Source organism: Castor canadensis, chromosome 5, assembly GCF_047511655.1.
Source record: "Castor canadensis chromosome 5, mCasCan1.hap1v2, whole genome shotgun sequence".
Taxonomy (NCBI): Eukaryota; Metazoa; Chordata; class Mammalia; order Rodentia; family Castoridae; genus Castor; species Castor canadensis.
This window is the reverse complement of record NC_133390.1, coordinates 89,771,143-89,791,583: the sequence shown is the minus strand read 5'-3', so window position 1 is coordinate 89,791,583 and position 20,441 is coordinate 89,771,143. Positions and strand designations below refer to the sequence as shown.

Here is a 20,441-nt window from a genome sequence, read left to right as displayed (position 1 = left end):
GCTAAGCACACACTCTCCCACTGAGCTCTACCTCCAGTCCCTCTTTAATTATTTTTTTTTACTATTTTTATTAGGATATATTAATAGTACAAAGATGTTTCATTGTGATGATTCCATGAATGCGTACAGTGTACTTTGAACAAGTTCACCTCCTCTATTATATTTGCTTATCTCCCTCCTTGCTCCCTCTCCTTTTTTCGAACAATATTTGGTGGGTTTCATGTTGCTATCTTATATATATATATATATATATGTATATATATATATATATATAACTTTTATTGTACATATTATTTTACTATTTTCTAACATGCTTATTACATGAAGGTTCTACATTTTTTTCTTTTCTTTTCTATGGATTGCTGCCTGGGGCTCTCCTAGTTCAGTTTGTCATTGAATTTAAAATGAAACATGATTTACTTCTACAATGAATGCAGTTACTTATCAAATACTTCTGGGGAGGATCCCTTCATGAACTTCATATCTTGCTCCAGGTTTTAGGCCAAGCTGGCAAGCACGTGGGTAATACTTGTCAGGCAATGTTATTTGTTATGGTAGTTTTTCAGCTAAACTGCAGTTGGAGATAAAAGAGCTTCCCAGTGAGAAGCATTTAAGGCAGAATTTCAGCCACTGAGTCCACTTCCAATTGTAAAAATTCTTTATCACTTATAAATTCTTAGTCAAAGCAAAGGGTCATAGTTCATTTTTAAATGGTACGCACCAAATTGTTTCTGTCACGGGTAAGAAATGACTATAGTGTCTGACCAAATCATGTCATATCTTTGGGCATTTAACCATCAGAGATGGTAAATGTTATTTTCTCAGTATGGCAAAAGCCTAAATGAGTTGAGAACCATAGAAGGCTATGTGATTTTCACTTACTTCAGAATCCTAGGCCAATGCTAACAGTGGGCAACTCTAGCAGTTTTATTGTTTTCTAGCAGAGCTCTGATAATTTAGAGGTTGAAAGTCTTAAGTCTCAATAAGCAAAATTAAAGTGCTTAGAGAGTGCTATGTTTACCTTCCAACCAGCACTTGACTGATAGTTTCTGTAACTTGTCATAGATTAAGAATATTGTTGATGTATTGTTTCAAATTGTTAAAGATTTTTTTTTAATATATTTAAACTCTTAGGAACTCTTTTTCTTAATTGGGTTGGGAATTTTGTTTCTTGATTTTGCTTTTGAGAGCTTCAAATTATAGTTAAGTAAAAAAAAATCTAAGTGAGGTTTGCTCTTCATAGGTTAAAATAGAACTATATAGGAAAAGGAGTAGAAAAAAAGAGAAAGCTATACAATGTTTAATTTGTTAATAACAGGAAGACTGAAATCCTTTGGGGACCAGGGAGTTTCCACCTATTTGGGTCACTATAGAAATTATAAACTTCCCTTATTCATGGATTTTTTACATGTGGTTTCGACCACATGCCATAAAAGATAATAATAAAATTTTAAGAGTTAAAAGAACTCTCAAAGCCAAAAAATTTAAAATTCCTGCCCTCACATTATGCAGTTAAGCTGATGCAGAGAAGCTCTTAGTTAGTCTTGTGTGATCTGCTGTTTCCCTGTCCTTAATTTTGTGAAAATCTGCCTCCCAAAAAAGCAAATGGTATCCCACAAACAAGGCAAAAGTGAACTTAATTTGAGCAATAAAATGAAAAATTGAGATTTGTTGAAAGGTGGCATGTCTCTAGCGGAAGTTGGGTCATGTTATGGGAAAATGAATCAAGCATTCCTGATAGAGCTCTGAACACTATGCATCCTGACCATGTGCAGTTTTTCCTCAGTGACAGTCTCCTTGGAGCCATAGACCTGCAGACATCAAGCGTCTACCGTATATTATTTACTACCCCTCAACCCCACTGGTGATGTTTCGAGGAGTAGGAAATTCCTTTCTTTTACTGTCTTAAAGAATGATGTCTTTGTATCTGTTTTCCTTGTAGTAGACTTTATTTTTTAAATTTAGGGGTAAAGACATGTTTTTTGAGTCTCCATTGCTAGAATGAGCCTAGGATGATGGTGCTTCACCTTCTGTATCCTGAGATGTCTAAAGAATAATCTGATGTAGAGGGAAGAGGACTCAGCAGGTGTCAGACAGGGCTCTGGGCCACCTGTGAGAAGTGAGGAAAAGCAATTAAGCTTTATGAGCCCCTTCTTCCTGCAGGTTGGGTCCACCAATGTCTGTTCCTCTCCCTCATTGCACTGTTGTGTGAGGACAGACAAGGCAGGGGATTCCATGGCTTTGAAAACTCTAAACAGTGCTTTCAAAACCTTGCTGTGTCCCTGGTGGTCTTGGGGAAACATAGGCTCCGATTTGGTAGGTCTGTGCTGGGGTCTGGATTCTGTATTTCCAAAGAACCCCAGTGATGGCAACTTCTTCCATTCTCTGCACTTGAGAAGCTCAGTTTAAAGCGTGATGTCGACAGGTGTGATATTACTATCCTGAGGAGAGAAGCCCTCTGTCTAGCACAGAGCTTCCTAGCATGAGTGTCTGTGATGCAGGGTCCAGGGTGCCTGGAGTCTCCTGATTATCCTCACCCTCAGTTCCCATGTGGGCTGTGAAGTGAGCATGTTGCTGAAGCACTAGGTGTACACAGATCTCTCACTAGTTCTGTGATGTGTGGCCCCTGATACAGGAAAGAAGGGGTGAGGAAAGGGGAAGTGGAAGATCTGACAAGATAGAGGGTTCCACAGGCAGAATGCTGTTCGGGCCCAATAGCTATTCAACTGACCTCAGGACCTGTGTGTTCTCTGTCCCCCCCCAGAGGTTTTGGTTAGAAAAATCAAATGTTAGGCACTTATATTCATTCCTTTTAAATTACTTTAACATAAGTTACTGTTCTTATTTTTTCTTGTTTTAGACAATTTTCTCTTAAATGTTAAAAGACATTTCAAAAAGTCTATATTTTAAAATATACCTGTTTATTATGGTTATTGTTTATCATCTTTATTCTAGTTAGATGTTATGAGGTGGTTATTTATTCACTGCTGTATTCCAAGCAGTAGGAGCTGATTAAGTGTATGTTGAATATCGAGTGACTTGATTATGGGTCTCAGTGTTTATTTTCTCTTCACCTCCTAGATGTTTATTCTTTTCAAGAAGAGGAACCTGTTCTGGACCCTCATCTGGCGAAGCATTTAGCGCATTTTGGAATTGATATGCTTCACATGCATGGGGTGAGGTGGTCTACTTTTGCCTCTAATCCCAACCTGTTGGGGGAATAGAAGGTGGGGAAGGAGAGGGAATTGTTTAGTTTATTTAGTATGTAATTCCTTTAACTTGCATCTTCATTTCATAGGTTTTATGTTTTAATTGTTGCATTTGCTTCTTGAATTTAATTAGCATTTTCCTTTGATTAACTGTTTAGATGTTTTCGAGTTGTAATCCAGTGGCAACACATTGTCATTTTGTGTTATTTGGGGCTCACTTGCAAAATATCTGTCTCCTTTGATGGATAGTTGCATGAATCATTCTTTGTTCACTGAAGGGAGAAGGTACAGGGAGATGACCTTTAAAATTACCTGTGACCTACATCACTTTAATTAATCTCAGGAAGGGAAGCAGAGCTGCTGGGGAGCTGGATAGAGTTAGCTAACACATTACTGTCGATGGAAAAGCCTTGCTTGATTTAATACTGTGTTTTCAAGTTGCTATCATGAATATACAGTGTTTTCCCCTTTGAGGTGCTTTTAAATGTGCACATTCTTATTCTGTCTCCTTGTTCGCACTCACACCTACCTTTTCATTCGCTTTTCTCTGCATTTCCTTAAACCACCTTGCCCATTTGCTTGCTGAGCTGCCTCTTCCTTTAGCCTTCTTGCTTTTTTCTCCATCTTTCTTATTTCTATCTCCTTCCTTCTCTTTCTCTGTTTAAAATTTTTTTTCATGTTTTTGTTTAAATGGTGATAAAATATGGGTAACATAAAATTGCCACGTTAACTGTTTTAAGCATACAGTTCTGTGACATAAACTGCCTCCACATCATTGTGTCATTATCACCATCTCTCAATGTCTTCTAACTAGATTGTTTATTTCCTCATGCAGTTGGGGGAAAATGGCAGAAATAGCCGTTAACTTTAGAAATAATTCACGGGACATAATTTTTGGATGGAAATTACATTTAAAATTGTTTTTCTTTAATGACTTTGCCCCAGACAGAGAATGGGCTCCGGGACAATGACATCAAGCCGAGGGTTAGTGAGTGGGAAGTGATCCAGGAGTCGGGGACGAAGCTAAAGCCTATGTATGGCCCTGGGTACACAGGCCTGAAGAACCTGGGCAACAGCTGCTATCTCAGTTCTGTCATGCAGGCCATTTTCAGCATCCCAGAGTTCCAGAGAGCGTAAGTTCCTCCTGCTGCAGATAGGCCTGCAGCAAGGCCCTGCATCTTTCTAAGTCCAGTGTGTACTGGGGAAGCCCATCTTCAGTGCCTTGGGACATTTTGCATGTTTGTGGAGTGACCTCTTATCCTGAGGCTGGGTGGGAACACTCACAGTGTTACAGGATCAGGTGAGATAAGGAGAGCTTAAAAACTGAAAAACACCCTACTAAGGTTTGTTCCAGTAATTGTGGCTTCTGTTTTTAGGCTATCACCCTATGTGCCAAGAATACATTAATCATTAATCTTTGCATCAAATGTGCCAGATCTCTCCTATAGATGGGCTGGTGAGAACCAGTGATTTGTTTGGCCAGTGTCTGTCCTCTGGGGGAGGAGAGCTTCTTACAGGAGTGAAGAGTTCCATTTTTGCTGCCAGTCTGTGGTTTGCAGACTGGTGCTGGTCTGTGGATTGCTGGATAAGGATCTGTAGCAATTTGACATTGGTATTCCTTGGAGGTGGCATTTTTATTTTTGTAATAACTTAATTGTATGGCATTTTTAAAAAAGTATCATCTGTCGGAATTGGAAAAAGCCAATCCCTTCATTCAGACACATTGGCAGGCACCAATTTAGGATGCTAACTAACGGCTTCCTTCGTACAAGGCTGCTTTCCTTTCCTCACGCTTAGCTACACAGTAGTTATGTCTGTGACCATCTTCCTCCTTGGGTTGTTCTGAGAATAGAGAGCCACACAGCCCAGGATTTCACCTCATGGGCAACCGCTGCCTAGAAAATTATCTCTAGTGTGCTCCACAGTGGGTAGGTTACTACCTTGATTTAAGTATGAAAGAAGACACATGTGTGCCAAGATAGATTGATGGGCAGACAACATGCTAAGAATAGTATAGGTCAATGTTTTACACACATGGATTTGAAATCCTAATAGCTTTCATAGTGGTTAAACCAAAGTATGTCAGATAACCTTTTCTTTCCTCTCCTGGTATTTGTAGACTTAAACCTCTTCTTACTGTTTTATGGCTGTGAACATATATAGTCAGTTTTCCTCATCTATTTTTCATCCAGCCAATAAAGAGTAAGTTGTTTAGCAGTGTGCTGGGTGTTTGCAGAGGTCAAGGGTGAAGGAAAGGATATGGTACCCAGCCTCAGGGAATGCAAGGGACAGACATTCAATATAACTTAAGATAATTATACATGTGGTATGTCCCATGAAGGAAAAGGGAGGGACATGGTTAAAGAAGGCTTTTTGAAGAGAGGACACACCCCCTGACAGGTATGTGTGGGATGGGTGGTGACAGAGGGTTTTCCACAGAGGGAAGAGCATGTTTGAAGCTCTGAGATGGGAAACCCATTTCAAAGGTCTGTATTGTGCATCATTTTGTTTTTATAAAGTCCTACCCATGTGTCCCAGTTGTACTATTATTATTTGATTGGGGAACAATGTAACTCCATCTTATGTGACTCATGCTCTGAGATCTTTTATGAAAATGTTGAAGGAATATCCTTCTGGTAGGTGTTGTATAATTACTATTGCTTTTAAACTACAATGGAAGAAATTGGTGTTCTTTTCATACAAAGTCCAACAACATTTTTAGTGCTTTATAATGTACAATTTAAAAGAATTCTTCCTACACTCTAAAGTTTGACAAAGAATTAACTTTCTGAATTTTTCTTTAGTGAAAAAAATGTTACTTGTGTTTTCAGTTTAAGATTTGAATCTGTCTCTAAACTTGTTTCAAGAGTTTTAGAATTTTATTTTATATTATTGAATAGTTTTATATTCCATTTTCTAAACACTAACTAAATATTTTACAACATGAGAAACTTACTATTCATATTCATCCTCATTCTTTTAATTCTTTGATTAAATATCCTTGGATTGAAATACTTGCTCTTCAAACTCGTCTTTCTCCTGAAGACCAGCTCAGTGGAGTTTGGTCCAGGGGCTCTGTTTCCACTTTATAAGTAGAAAGCGTGACTCACAAAAGATTAGACGACATCTGAACAGCGCAGTGTAGTTCAGAAATGTCAGCCTGATTTCTTGATACCTTGTCTGCCACTAGACCTCCACTGTATTTTAAAATAATTATCAATATTGATAAATGGCTGTGTAAACTGAATGACAAGTAGGCCAATTGTTGGATAGCCAAACGACATCTTTTTCTTTGAAGACCAGTAGATTTTACAAACTGCAAGTATAATTTAAAAATTATGCATTTAAAAAATTAACTAGCATTATTTATGCATTTTGTTGTAATGGAGGACATTCCTCATCAGTAAGAAAAGGCATATAAATTGCTGGCTGGCAAAATGAACTTTCCTGACATCAAAGACTTATGGTAACTCTGCCAATCTTGCCTTAAGTATAAGCCTTTTCACTAGTGTTCATCTTCTTCATGAGTTCTCTCATCATGTTTTTGAGATGAGACAAAGGCTGAATCATAGGACAGCTAATATGTTCATCATTTTATTGCATGATGACTCGTCATAATATTATAAAGACTCTTCACAATGATCTCTGCACCTAAATAGCTTAGGTCTAGTTTTCTTTATCTGTTGTTTGGCTCTGTGTCCTTTGAAGATTTCTAAATGAAATTGTTGCCCTTTCAAAAGCTATTTGAACAGGACCCCCCCAGGAATGTGGTCTGTTAACTTTGATGTAAACATTTAATCTGGGATACAAATTCTGAGTTTGTGGACAGGAGATGCTTAGAAGTTTCTAGTAGTTGAGGGACTCAACTAGAGGTCATTGCTAGCTACCAGCATGTCATGATTCTCTGAGAGCTTCATTGTAGTAATGCCTATCTTAGTCAGCTTTTTGTCACTGTGATAAAATACCTGAGACAATCAACTTAAGCAAAAAACAGAACAAGTTTATTTTGGAAGTTTTACTCTATGGCCAATTGGCCCCATTGCTTTGTGCCTGTGGTAACACAGTACATCATGGTGGGAGTACGTGACAGAGGAAATCCATTCACCTTATGGGTGGTATGAAAGAGAGAGAGAGAGAGAGAGAGAGAGAGAGAGAGAGAGAGAGAGAGAGAGAGAGAGAGAGAAAGCAGTGGTGTCCCTCTTCCCTTTGAAGGCACACCTCACTGACTTAATTTCCTCCCACTAGGCTCTACCTCCCCCCAGTAGCACCATGGGCTGGGGACAAAGCCTTTAACTCATGATCTTTGGAGAATATATATCCAAATCATAGTGATATCTTTTCTGTTTGGTTATTGGTAGTCAGTTGCAGAAATTGGTTATGTGATTACATGATATAAATGTATTCATTCAGCAGATATGCATTTGATATCTTTTCCATATCAGCTGTTGTTCTAGTGCCAGACATGCAATGGTTTACATAAAATCTCTGCCTTCATGGAGATTGCATTCTAGTATGTCGTCTCTTCTGTAGAGAGACATGATAAACAAGAAAATGAACAAATTGTGTAATTGCAAAGAATGATGACAATTAAGAAGTAAAGAAGAAAGTCTCTGGGCCAGGCGATAGGGTTGGGAGATGGCCACTCTTATTTTGGTTGAGTCTGGGGAGGTGACTTTCAATAGAACTGAGAAGCCACCAAGAAAGTGTCTGTGGAGAGAGTGACCCAGGAAAGAGATAGCAGATGTCATGGTCTTGAAACAGCAGCACACTTGGCTTGTCCTGAGGGAGCAGGAAGAACAACTGGCTAGAGCAATTGAGGGCATAGGGAGAATGATGGTAGATGAGGTCAGAGCAGTGGGCAGAATAGAGATACATTGAGGGTCAGAGAAAGGAGACTGTTTCTGGATTCTTCTTCCTAGAGTTCTGAGGCTTAGAGAGTCAGAGCCTGATGGCAAAAAGAGCAGCACAAAGTAGTGTGTGAATGCTTGACATGGTTGTACATGCCTGCAGTGGGAAAGCTGAGAGAGGAGAATCTTGAGTTCGAGACCAGTCTGTTCTACATAGTTTTTTGTTTCAAAAAACAAAACAAAAACAACAACATAAAAATAGAGGATGTGAAGTAGGAAATGAACTGAGGACATGAAAGAAATAATTGTGCATTAAGAGTAGAAATCAGTGTTAAGGTTATCACTGCTCTGTCAGGATGAACCAGTCAGAAGGTGGGATTGTGGACTGCTCAAGGGAGAGTGGTGGGCAGGTATAGCCATAGAGTGTTTCGGAGCACAGCTCTGGAGCTAGGTTGCTGGGGACATTCTGGACTTCATCTCTCTTTCCCTGGGTGACTTTGGAAGCTACCTAATGAATTTGCATCCTAATTTTTATCTCTCGCAAGAGATAATGGGAATAATAGTCCCTTCCTGTTGTAATGAAGACTCAGGTAGCTGTCACTGCTGTTACCATTATTACTTATCTTGAGATTAATGGGACAATTCCTAATGTTAAAGAAAAAAGTTATCTAGACACTTACTAAGATGGTAAGGTAGATTTATCTAATGGGAGCCATGCTGATAGGTCCCATGAGGTCTTGAAGTAAGTTAGAGAGTGGACTCAACAGTGATCCCAACAAGTAGGGATTTACAACCAAGGAGTGGGGTTGGGTGTCAGGTGGTGGAGCATTCCTAGAAGGAAAGATCAAGGATGTGGGGTTTCTAGCTAAACTGTCTTTGTAGGATTATTGCCCCAAGGGTGGGATTATCACTAAACTGTGCAGTTTTATCAGTCAAAATAGATTTGACCAGAGCAGATATGGAAGTCCAAGTTTGGGCCTGGTCAGGCAGAGGACTCAGAAGAGCCTGACTGAAGTGTGGATGAAGGGAGGAAGTTGCCATCTTATCATTTACTTTTGAGGTCATTGTGATGGCGTAAGCCAGTGGTTCTTGACTCTGGCGACATGCTATTATCACAAGGGGGAACTTATAAAAGAATTGTAAGTCCCAAGCCTCAATCTCAAGTAAGGAAACTAGAACATCTGGGGTTTGGTACATTTTAAAGAAACTCTAAATCAAGGTTGAGACCCACCCATATAAGCATGAACATTTCAGGAAGGCTTACAAGTATGGCTGTCAAGGGAGGATCCAGGGAAAATGTTTCCTCAGATGGATGGTTTGATTTTAACAAGAAGGTATTTGGAAGAGTGACAGCTTGTTCAGTTCTGTTCTATCAGTTCCTATGTTTTGACTGTTGCTTCTCATCTCCTAGGTATGTAGGAAACCTTCCAAGAATATTTGACTACTCGCCTTTAGATCCAACACAAGATTTCAACACACAGATGTAAGTACCACATTAATTTGTTTTAGAAAAAAAAGTATCTTTTGGGTAGTGGCTGTTTCTGGGTTGCAGAATTAAAGACAATTCTTTTTTTTTTTTCTTATTTTCTGTATTTTTTAAGTGCTGTAAAAATGAGCTTATGCTACCTATACAAGAAGAAAGAAATTCTCAAAGTTATTTATAAAGTACTAAGGAAAAATTGAAAATGTAATCAGAATCAAGCAAAATAAAATAAAAGGTTACTTGTGGGTAATCAAGACAAAAACTCCACATCAAAACAGCTGTACTTACTGGAACTAGTAGACAATTTTAATGTCTCTACGGGAAGATAACAATGACCCCTTTGTTTTTGTCTCCCACCTGGCCAGGACTAAGTTAGGACATGGCCTTCTTTCAGGCCAGTATTCAAAGCCTCCGGTGAAATCTGAGCTCATTGAGCAGGTGATGAAGGAGGAGCACAAGGTATGTGTCCTTGCATGTGCCATGTTGACGTGTAGTTAGGAAGGACATTGCCAGTAAGAAGGTGGGTTTCCTGTGCATTGGCAGATGGCAGCTGTAAATTTAGCAAGCTGTTGGAATAGCTATTTCATTTCAGAGTAAGCCATGTCTGTATATTCTTAAAAATTGTGACAAGGATTAGCCAGGGTCTGGGTGTCCAGTGACAATCACCCCACATGGGTGATGTATGTGTGTGCCATTATTCATGATCTCAAGAATATGTTCTTAAAATAAAGCTGAGGTAGGAGGACTAAACCTTATAAAAATAAGCATTTCCATATTGGTACAGTCTTGGTCCTTACAGTGTCTTTCTTCTCTTAAGCTTCAGCTTTGTTTGTGAGGGCAGGTTGTTAACAACACATAGGGCCCCCAGCTCTCCCTAGAGCTGAGGATTAAGAATTCAGGGGAGGGCTGGGGAGTCCTCATTGTTGGTGAGTGGCTACGTGGTTTTAAGCACACTCATGTAGAGAAACTTAGATGGCTAGTCACTATTAATTGATAGAATGACTGAAAGATGGGCTTGATCTCCCAAGAGCCAGACCTGACACTTTATGTTCCTGTGCAGTGGGCTGCTGGTCCTTTCCTGGGATGCTGTGTTGAACATCTTCAGAGACTGCTACTCATAGCCTGATCTTTTTTGAATAGTGCACTTGGAAATGTGTGGTACACAGGTTACACGGCTGTATTCGATACTCCTGTCACTGCAGATATCCGAGGGCAATCTATGCTTCCCTTCCCACCATTGACTCTCCCTTTGGAGTACCCTGTCTTGACTTAGAAAGCAAGCTTGTTCAATTCTGTCTCAAGTGTTTGACCTCTGTGCTCCCATCAGAAGTCAATCATCATTAACTAATGCCTATAGACTGAGAGAAGGAATCAAAAGTGAGTGTACTTAGGTTCATGTGAAGCAGCTGGTTGTGGACATGGAGTAAAAATGAGAAGGAAGGCTCTGAGGGGAGCATATAAATGCAGTGTTTCAAGATAGGAAGATGGAAGTAGGTAGTGAAGAGAGTGGAGGGGGAACAGACATTTTGGATAGCACTTTGAATCAGAGATTAGAGGAGCACGAGGCAGGGAGAACTTAAGTTCTCACATTGCCACAGTTCAAATTGTGTTTTGTTCCCATTTATCTTGGGCTTTGATCTGGGCCATGTCACTCTGGGCAGCTCCATTGGTGCAGAGTCCCCCTCTCTGCTGGAGGACACGAGGTGGATTGGGACTCCAGAGCTTGGTCGCTCCTGGCTCTGCAGGGGGCTGTGTGGTTCTCAAGTCACAGAGTCACTCATTCTCAGCATTCAGATGGCATGATGGATTGAGGTGATGAGGGTGAGTAGTTTTAGGGGAACGCTCTCTAGTGATAGTGAAATCTGAGTACATTTCAAGGTTATTATGCTTTTGAAATCTCATTTGGGAAAATACAAAATCATTGGTTTAGTGGTGTTTGGAAGTTAATTTTTTTTTCATTGGTGAAAAAAGCAGTTCTTATTTGAGCACAGCACATTTTTTATTCATTCTACAAATGATGACTGCCTGGAGCCCTGTCTGTTCCCCACTGGATCCAGTGGCCGCTGTACAGGAGTTTTGTAGATCTTTAGGGGCTGAGGCTGGCAGGTGGGAACCATTGCTCTGTCTGGTTGAGGTGCAACTAGCAGCACTTAGGCTATATCTGGCAGCAGAGTATGTTACTTGGCTCACATACAATATCCGAATTTCCAGCTTCTCTTCACCACTTAGAACCTATGGTAGTTGCAGCCACAGTGGCAGGTGGACCCCAGTGGTAGCTGAAGCCCAGTAACAGCCCTCCCTTTCACCCTGGACCCACAGTCTTCAGCTGGTTCCAGAGTCTTTTTGACTCATGACCTGGCTGGTACTCTTGGGTATTTCAGTTTGTGACCTTTGGTCTGGATGACTTCTAATCCTTCCTAGCTTTGAGGCACCAGGATCTAGTGGCTATGAAGAAAGAATCAAGGTACATCCAGCTAGGTTGGAAAGAATTGGATCTTTGGTCCAAGCATCAATAAGTTTCCTGTGATATTCAAAATAGAGCTTGAATTGACTCTGTGGTTTTCTTTGTGGTCCTGGGGGTGTCTTGTTTTAAGCTGTTAAGACAAATAATTCATAGAAGAAATTTCTACTCCCCTTGACAGTGGAGGGAATTGCTTTTTGAGGTATCAGAATTTTCACCAGCAATTGGTTTCAAAGGAATCAATTTTTGAGTCTTCCTTCTCTCAGGTCTCAGGAGCCCTTGGGTCAGGTGGTCCTGACCCAGGATTCTGGTATTTGTAACTTGAAAATGAGTATGAAATGCCCCAAGAGAGGAAAGGAGATGTACTGAAGCAGAGAAGGGATAGATTGTGAGAGGAATGTGTGGGGGAGGAGAGAGAGCATGAGAAAGGGGTCAGAGCCATTGGGCAGAAATGCCTCTTTCTAGGGCCACCACCACCAAGGGTACTTACTATTAGCTTGTATCACATTGTGCTTGCAAAGAGCCAGGCTCTTCCTTTATAACTATGGATGCAGAAACTGATGCACAAGTCTTGCCCTAATGTAGAAAGCCAGAGTGGCAGAGCTGCGAAGCTGGCTGCGTCTGTGAACTTGACCACTGCACTCTCCTGCTTCCCTAGCAGTTGCTACAGAACTTGTTTCAGGTCCCAGTGCCTCAAGGTGTGTATGGAAGTGGGTAGGTGACAAAAGGGGGCGTTTTAAATTTGTAAATCATCAGGTATCCCAGTAGTGTGGGTTTCTCACTTCTGTCTTATCTTGAGGCATTTCTGTAGCATATCCTGATATTAGATTTTTCTGCCACAGACCAAGGTGAAATCTAGGCTTTTGTTTGGTACTTGGGAATTGAACCCAAGGCTTTGAGTATGCTAATAAGCACGTGTTCTTACCACTTGATCTATGCCTCCAACCTTTTTGCGTTTATTAATTTATGCTTTATTGTCTTTGAGACAGAATCTAGCTACCTTTGTCTTAGCTGATCTTGAACTCACAATCTTCCTGGCTTCTTCTACCTCCTGAATAGCTGGTATTGCAGGCATGTACCACCACATCTGATGAAATGTAGATTTTAACATATACTTGCTTAGTAAACATTTTCATTTGCAAAAAAGATTTGTGGTATTTGTTTTGAACACTGCCATTTCTACTTAAATTTGTTGAATTGTTTATTTATTTATTATTTGTTTATTTTGGTGCAGAAGATCAAATCCACTGAATTGATTTTTAAGATTAAGTTGCATTTACAGTAGACAAAACTTCTCACCATAAAAGGACACTTTTTCTGAGGCAGAATTGCAAGGTTAGCCTGGGCAACAGACCTCGTCTCAAAACAAACACGTGCATGTATGAGCATTACATATGCTATTGATCTTAACGCATAATAAAGACTTGCTTTCAAACATTTTAAAGTTCGATATTCTGTAAGTTGTTTCTCCTTCATGTTTTACATAATTGTGTATTCTGAACAAATTAATTTTTTTTTTTTTTGGTGGTACTGATATTTGAGCTCAGGGCTTTGTGCTTATGAGGCAGGTCCTCTACTGCTTGAGCCATGTCTCCACCCCTTTGTGCTCTGATTATTTTGGAGTTAGGATCTTGCTTTTTGCTAAAGCTGGCCTAAACCACAGTCCTCCTATTTTACACCTCCCACTGTTGCTAGGATGGTAGGCACATGCTTTTTGCCCTTGAGATGGAGTCTTAAACTTTTTTGCCCTGCTGGCCTGGCACCACCATCTTCCTGATCTCAGCCTCTCTCATAGCTGGGATAACAGGTGCGTGTCATTGTGTTTCTTAAGAATAGTTTATTTGATTTCCCATCTAAGTAATCCTTGACATGTAATTTCAGGTCTCAGCTTCTTGTCAATGCGAAATAAATAGCATGTCTGTTTCCAGGTGATATAATTTTAGCCCTAAACAAAATAACTTTGTTTTTATTAACATCTCTATTTCCCTAGGTTGGGCAAAAGTAACATTTCTAACTTACTTTTTGAAATATGAGTAATTGCTTGGGAGAATTGGGGTTTGGGCCTGGGAGTAGGAGCTACTGGCTCAAGGTTTAAAGTTTAAGATTAAACATTTAAGTCCATAGACGCCTGTGTTTTAGGGACAAGATGAGATGTGTCTCTCTCCTTTTTATTCCTGTGGTCTTATAAATGTTGGTGCAAATATTGCTGTAATGTGCTAAAAACAGTCTCACTGTTTGCTTATTAATTAAGGCATTAGGCTCTGGGGAATATGAGTAGACAGTGTCTGGCTTTCTGCCTTGTGCACTGTGTTAAACAGAAAGTCCTAAGTAAGCATTTGGGAGAAATTCTGAACACCATAGTCCTCTCTTTAATTTTAGCTGATCTGTTTTGCACTTGCTGATGGTGAAAGTAAGTACAGTATCCTATTAATAAGACAGGTTTCCTACATGCTGCTATTTTGGAGATTCTCTGGGCCTCCCTCTTACAAAGTGAGTGGTCAGAACTAGCCATGGCTTCAGGTGTCCAAGAGCCAGCTCACAAGTGAGAATGCAGGCTCCCCAAAGGCAGACTTGACCCTCTGTCTCTCGTCTTGTGCATTAAGCCCAAAAGGGACATACAGGTGACATCACTGACCCACTCTAGTAGGAAATGTGTTCTTTAACTCAATCTATTCATTTTTATGTTGGCTCTTAAGAAACGTCTTATGCAGAGCCTGACTTCTTTTTAAGAAAAAGGTTATCTAAATTTGTGTGTATACATAAATGTAGGGAGCAAAGTATAACAAATCTGTGTGTTCAGAGCAGCTTTAGTAATTCAGTAATTATTGCACTGGCCATTCTGAAAATCTGGTTCCATAAATCTCCCTAAACTAAAGTCTTCCCTCCTCTACTTCTCCCCTTTTTTCCCCTTTTCTTTCTTGTAGTAATTTAATAAAAAATCTAGAATCCTCCTTTTCACTTATAAATATTTAGTATGCACCAGAACTCTAGTCTTTTCCTTTTCATTTAATTATCATGCTCAAGTTTGTTTAGTGTTAGAAGCACACCAATGGAATTAACGACCATTCCTTAATATCACTTAGTATCCAGATTTTTTCTTGCAGTGGAAAACATGTCTTTCCAAGGATCCCTCCTTTCCTTTTTGTGAGGTCTTGATTTGTTGAAGAAGGTAGATCATTTTCCCTAAGATTGCTCTAAAGTTTGCTTCCTTGAGGCATTGCTGAAATTGTGTTTTTCATAAGCTGGTAATTAGATCCGCAGACTGGATTAGATCCAAGTTCAACCTATTTAGAGCCTGACTTTGTAGTACCTAGCTGTGAATTGAACATAGCAAAGGTTCGGCGTGAGCATTACAGGCCTTCCACTCTGAAATCAGTGGGTTTTGGGCTTGGCTATATGCAGATGGGGCCAGCTGATGATAAAGGCATTAAATATGGAGTAGCTGAGTTTGAGATAAAATGTTCAAATCCAGCTGTAAAACCCAGGATTTAGTCTGCAGCGTGACTTAGAGAGGAAGAGGTAGCACCTCTCTAGTTAGTAAACTTTTTCAAATAACTTGTAAGTGATCAGCAGTTGTCAAGCATTAGTTTGACTGTTGAACAAAAGATTAAGAAAGGTCATTTGAGGGAAAACAACATTGTGACTGATGAAAGTTACAACTTTGACATAGTATACATGAGGAGATATATATACAGGTTGTAGAATTTATTAGGTCAGGTATAAATTCATTTTTGCCTAGTACTGGAGGCACACTGGAGGCCATGTGTTATATAAGCTGGTCATTTATGTACAGGTTGCAAGTTCTCAGATGTCTAAATGCTGCCATTTTGGGGAATACTTTGAGGGCTACTAGCACTGTTTCAGGATTTCAGTAGTGTTTCTTAACATTTAATATAGATACGTGTGTATGTCTCTCATATACATGTATAAAGCCCTGGAAGGCAGAATCCCCCATAGTGCTGTGCATGAAGTATGTGTTAGTATGCTAGATACCTAGGCCACAGATACTTTCAGTAAGTCAGGAATATTCACCAGATTTAAATAGAAACAACTGCTTAGAACATGTTGGAGAGATGTTATGTACCTTTTGGTCACAGGGAGATGAATAAAGGACTTTTCTAGTCACCTGTTGCACCTGACTGCAATTATGCAAATCTGTTATCGACTCCAGACTGTAGGCATTGACCTGGATTCCATGAGAACTCAAATAGGCACGAGACAGGGTCTGCACCACTGAGCACTACACTCAGTCTTCAGAGGTGGGTAGGGCAGAAGCTGCCAAAAATTCAGGAAAGTAGCAGGCAGTTTGTGCTATGAGCCCAGTAAAGGTCCAGATGGCTGGTTCTCTTGATGTCAGAGGAGGGGAATGTGGCCTGAAAGCCAAGCAAATGTAGGTGTTATCAAAAACTGGGAACAACAGCTATGGCAATGTGCAGAGAGGACAGGAATCAAAAACTTGGCTCAGCTGCTGAGGTGAGGTCTGTTTCACTGAGACGGAGTGTGTGCTGTAGGTCCCCTTCTTTGTTTTTGCTGTAAACAGCCTGGAACTGGAGTTCAAGCTCACCCTGGTGTTCACTCTGTTTCTGCTTTGGTAGCTGCTTAGCAGTGTAGTTGTTAAAACCTCTTCGAGTTGAAAGACCTTCGTGGCACTTCTCTGTCAGTCTCAGTTTCCCTAAGTGGGAAAGGCATAGTACCCACCTCCAAGGCTTATTGTGAGTATTAATGAGGCAACAGGTATCACCACTACTAGGTGGGCTTGCCTTGGGGAGAGCACACAGGGAACAGCTCTATCAGGGACCCTTCTGTCACCATAGGTGAGGTGGAATCTTGCTTTCTGCTGCTTCAGTGTATCTTAGGCAGGATTCCTAGATGTCTAGTGATATTCTATAGATTACCAGGTTAAAAAATTTAGTTCACATTAAAGCCACTTTAAAGCTTCTCCCTTCCCCCAAGCTCCAGAGCCTTGCAAGCAGCAGTACAGAAGGATTAGCGTAGGTATTCTCTGAGAGTACTCCAACCTTTCTGAGGACTTCTTTCCTATCCCCCCAGGAGAATGCAAGGAGATGCTGTAGAGCATTCCTCTCCTTTAGCTTCTGTCAGAGGTGTCCTCCCTACTGTGTCTCCAGTCTGCTCTAAGTGGGCTGTGATGGCCCAGGTGGGCCACTATGTAGCAGGTCCTATGAGGAGAATGATTGTGGTGCCTGTCTGGAAAGTGGAGTGTTGATTACCCACTGTGTTTAGTCTTGGGTCTACAAAAAGAGTCCCATCCTGTTCTCACATAAGGTTTATAGAGCAGTGACTGGTACTAGACGCTAAACGTAGTGAATGTTGGCTTTTACCATTGTTTACCTTTTCGGGGGCTTCAGTGTTCTCATCTGAGAAATGGGGTTTATGATTAGCCCTGCTCTGCTCACCACTGGGGGCTGTTAATGTGTATTTAATAACCATAAGTCAATTCCATCTTTGTACCTTAGCCTCAGCAGAATGGGATCTCTCCACGTATGTTTAAGGCCTTTGTCAGCAAGAGCCACCCGGAATTCTCCTCCAACAGACAGCAAGATGCTCAGGAGTTTTTCTTGCATTTGGTGAATCTCGTAGAGGTAAGTCTTCAAAAATGCTCAGATGGGCTGTAAGAAGTATGCCAGGCTGTTGGTGCTGTCCATGGTGCTTGACCAGAATGTACCCCCCTCTCTTTCATTGGGCCTCCTGATGACTTTCTCTGTTCAGTGCACTTGATGTGGACGCCCCTCAGGCCCTGAGTTCCAGATGCTGGTGATCTGGTGATTCTCTTTGTGCTTCTTTTAGTCTGTAATGCCATGGGAGTGTTTGGTTTCTGTACAAAGCTCCTTGAGAGCCCCTGTGGTACTTGGCATCCTCTTGCCATCACTGAGACGATCACACTTTGCTTACGGCAGAGTCGAATTACATTAAGTGCTGTGGTTTATAAAAGTCACTGAGAATTCCTGAATAAATCCTTGTCTATCCTTTAAAAAAACACCTTTCCCCCCTTTCCAATTATGAAAGTGTGTGAGGAAATGGTAGAAAACTTAAAGGAGAAAGTCACAAGGCTCCATATGATAGTAACTTTTACAAATGATTGGTGTTGACATTTTAGCATCTGACCCTCCAGTCACTTGCCAAATCTTGTGTAAATTCTCTCCATGTATTTCCTAAGCAGTGGTTTCCTTACTCCTGTTGTGAATATCATGACATATTCTAATATTGCAAGATTTCTTTTTTATTTGTATATAATTTAATGAATGAATTTATACAGCCATGTCATATACGACTTAATTTTTTCAGGACAGTCCTCTACTTTTCTACCCTTTCTCTTTCATTCTGTGCCTTCCTCCTCCTAATTCCATCTAAGTCAATCCTTCTTCCCCCTCCCTTTCCTTTAAAATGAGGTGCTGGGGTTTGAACTGCGCTTGCTAGGCAAGTGCTCTTGAGCCATGCCCCCAGCCCCTTTTGCTTCTCTCATGATTTTAATGGCTGCATAACATCACTCCACAGGTTAGCGTTTATTTACCCCTCCCTCATTTTTGGACTTTAGATAAATCCTAGTGTTTTGCTATTAAAGTACTCTTGTGAAGTGTCATGTGTAGAAGAAATGTTTAGTAAAGCCAGGTCTTTATAGAAGATTTACAGCTGATGTTATGCTAATTTTTATTCATGACTTAATATTCCTAAATTTGCTAACCTTCAGAGGAACCGCATTGGCTCAGAAAACCCAAGTGACGTTTTTCGATTTTTGGTGGAAGAGCGTATTCAATGCTGTCAGACTCGAAAAGTCCGATATACAGAGAGGGTGGATTACCTGATGCAGTTACCTGTGGCCATGGAGGCAGCAACCAACAAAGGTAATAGTTCCAAAGTGACAAAGAAGCCATGTGCATCTGGGAATGGGAGAACCTGCATCAGAAATCATGTTGCTTAGTCACTGACACAAGGTATCGGAGCAGACCCAGCACAAATGAGGCAGTATCTAGTTTGCACATCTCTTTCCATTCTTAAGTCCACATATGACTTTCTTCTGAGAAGAATCAAATGCATCACAGGTTTTATGTGTGGAACCTACTTTAATGCTTATAAATTTGGGCTCCTGGTTGCATTGGAGTCCATGTAATTTGGGGTAGTGATATATGTAGAAGATTTTTTAATATCATTGCTTATATGTTGTGCTATAAAGTCTGAGGAAAACGAACTGCATTTTGTTTTGAGGCCAAGCATGCTGGCTCAAGCCTGTAATCTTAGCTACTTGGGAGGCAGAGATTGGGAGGATCCTGGTTCAAGGCAAGCCCTGTCAAAAAGTTTGCGAGACCTCATCTCAACCAATGGCGTGGTGGTGCACTGCATACCAGTGTGCAGGGAAGCACAAATTGGAGGATTGCTGTGCAAGCTGGGCAGGACATAAGCAAAACCCTATCAAAAATAACCAACTCCAAGAGGACTGGTGAAGTGGCAAACATAAGGCCCAGAGTTCAACCCCCAGTAACACGCAAACAAATAAACAACAACAAAAATCCCCTGCATTTTTAAATGCTAGACATTCAAGCAGGAGTCTCTTAAAACAATCCAACTTTAGCATCTGTATGCTTAAGACAGTGCTCATGGAAAATGAATTGTGGCATAAGCACTTTGGAGTTGTTAGTTTTTGGACTTCGGAAGAGAGAAGAAAGCAGAGATGCGGTGGCTATGTCAGGTTCTCAGAGGATGCTGCTTTCTCCTTCAGTCAGTCTGATTTGGTTCTTTCCAGGCGGAATAGATGAAGGGTGTTTCTTAGCGTTAATATCTAAGAGCAGAAAATGGCAAAATGGCTAGTGGGTTGTTCTTCTCTTGCAAACTGATCATTTTTGCAAAGTTCACACCTCTTTTCCTTTTTTTTTTTTAGGGGGGAAAGGAAGTCAATTTGTTATGCTAATTGAAAAGTGATGATTGTGATGATTTTCAGATGAAAGGATTTCCAGCTTCTATAAGCTGATATAGCTTTTGACTAGTTTTAAAATTCTTATCCACTGCACAAGGTACAAATAGGGGGTGGAGTATGTGGTCATTGCTTTCTCTTACCTATCTCAGGGCTACTGACTTTCATGTTCTGCCCAGTTCTGGCAGCCTAAATAACAGAGAGAAATTTTCCAAAGACTAGTAAGTTTAGTCTCCAAAACTATTAAGTTTGTTTGGGAGTAGAATTGTAAAGGGACTATGCATGCTGTAGTAAACTATATATGTATTCAAAGAGATTGAGGCAAGGAGACATTTTTAAAGGGAAAATGAGGAGAATTATGAAGGTTGTTTAGATAACAATAATCCTTGGCTACAAGCATTAATAGCAAGGGTGCTCAAGGATCATAATAAGGGTGACACCAGTCCAAGGATGAACAGATGCCTTTCCAGAAGTATTGTCTGTGTAAGGTTAGGGTGACCTTTATGCAAGTTTGTGT

At 40.5% G+C, this 20,441-nt stretch overlaps 1 protein-coding gene across 1 annotated transcript in view; it reads left to right on the top strand.

Annotated features, from left to right (window-relative positions):
• The window catches only part of Usp13 (ubiquitin specific peptidase 13), a 107,012-nt gene that overhangs the window by 51,839 nt on the left and 34,732 nt on the right, over positions 1 to 20,441 (top strand). The window contains exons 7-12 of the mRNA XM_074073712.1: positions 3,082 to 3,176; positions 4,155 to 4,342; positions 9,468 to 9,539; positions 9,905 to 9,998; positions 17,475 to 17,600; positions 18,707 to 18,860. Coding sequence (XP_073929813.1) covers positions 3,082 to 3,176; positions 4,155 to 4,342; positions 9,468 to 9,539; positions 9,905 to 9,998; positions 17,475 to 17,600; positions 18,707 to 18,860 — 729 coding nt within the window. The remainder of the gene's footprint in view (positions 1 to 3,081; positions 3,177 to 4,154; positions 4,343 to 9,467; positions 9,540 to 9,904; positions 9,999 to 17,474; positions 17,601 to 18,706; positions 18,861 to 20,441) is intronic.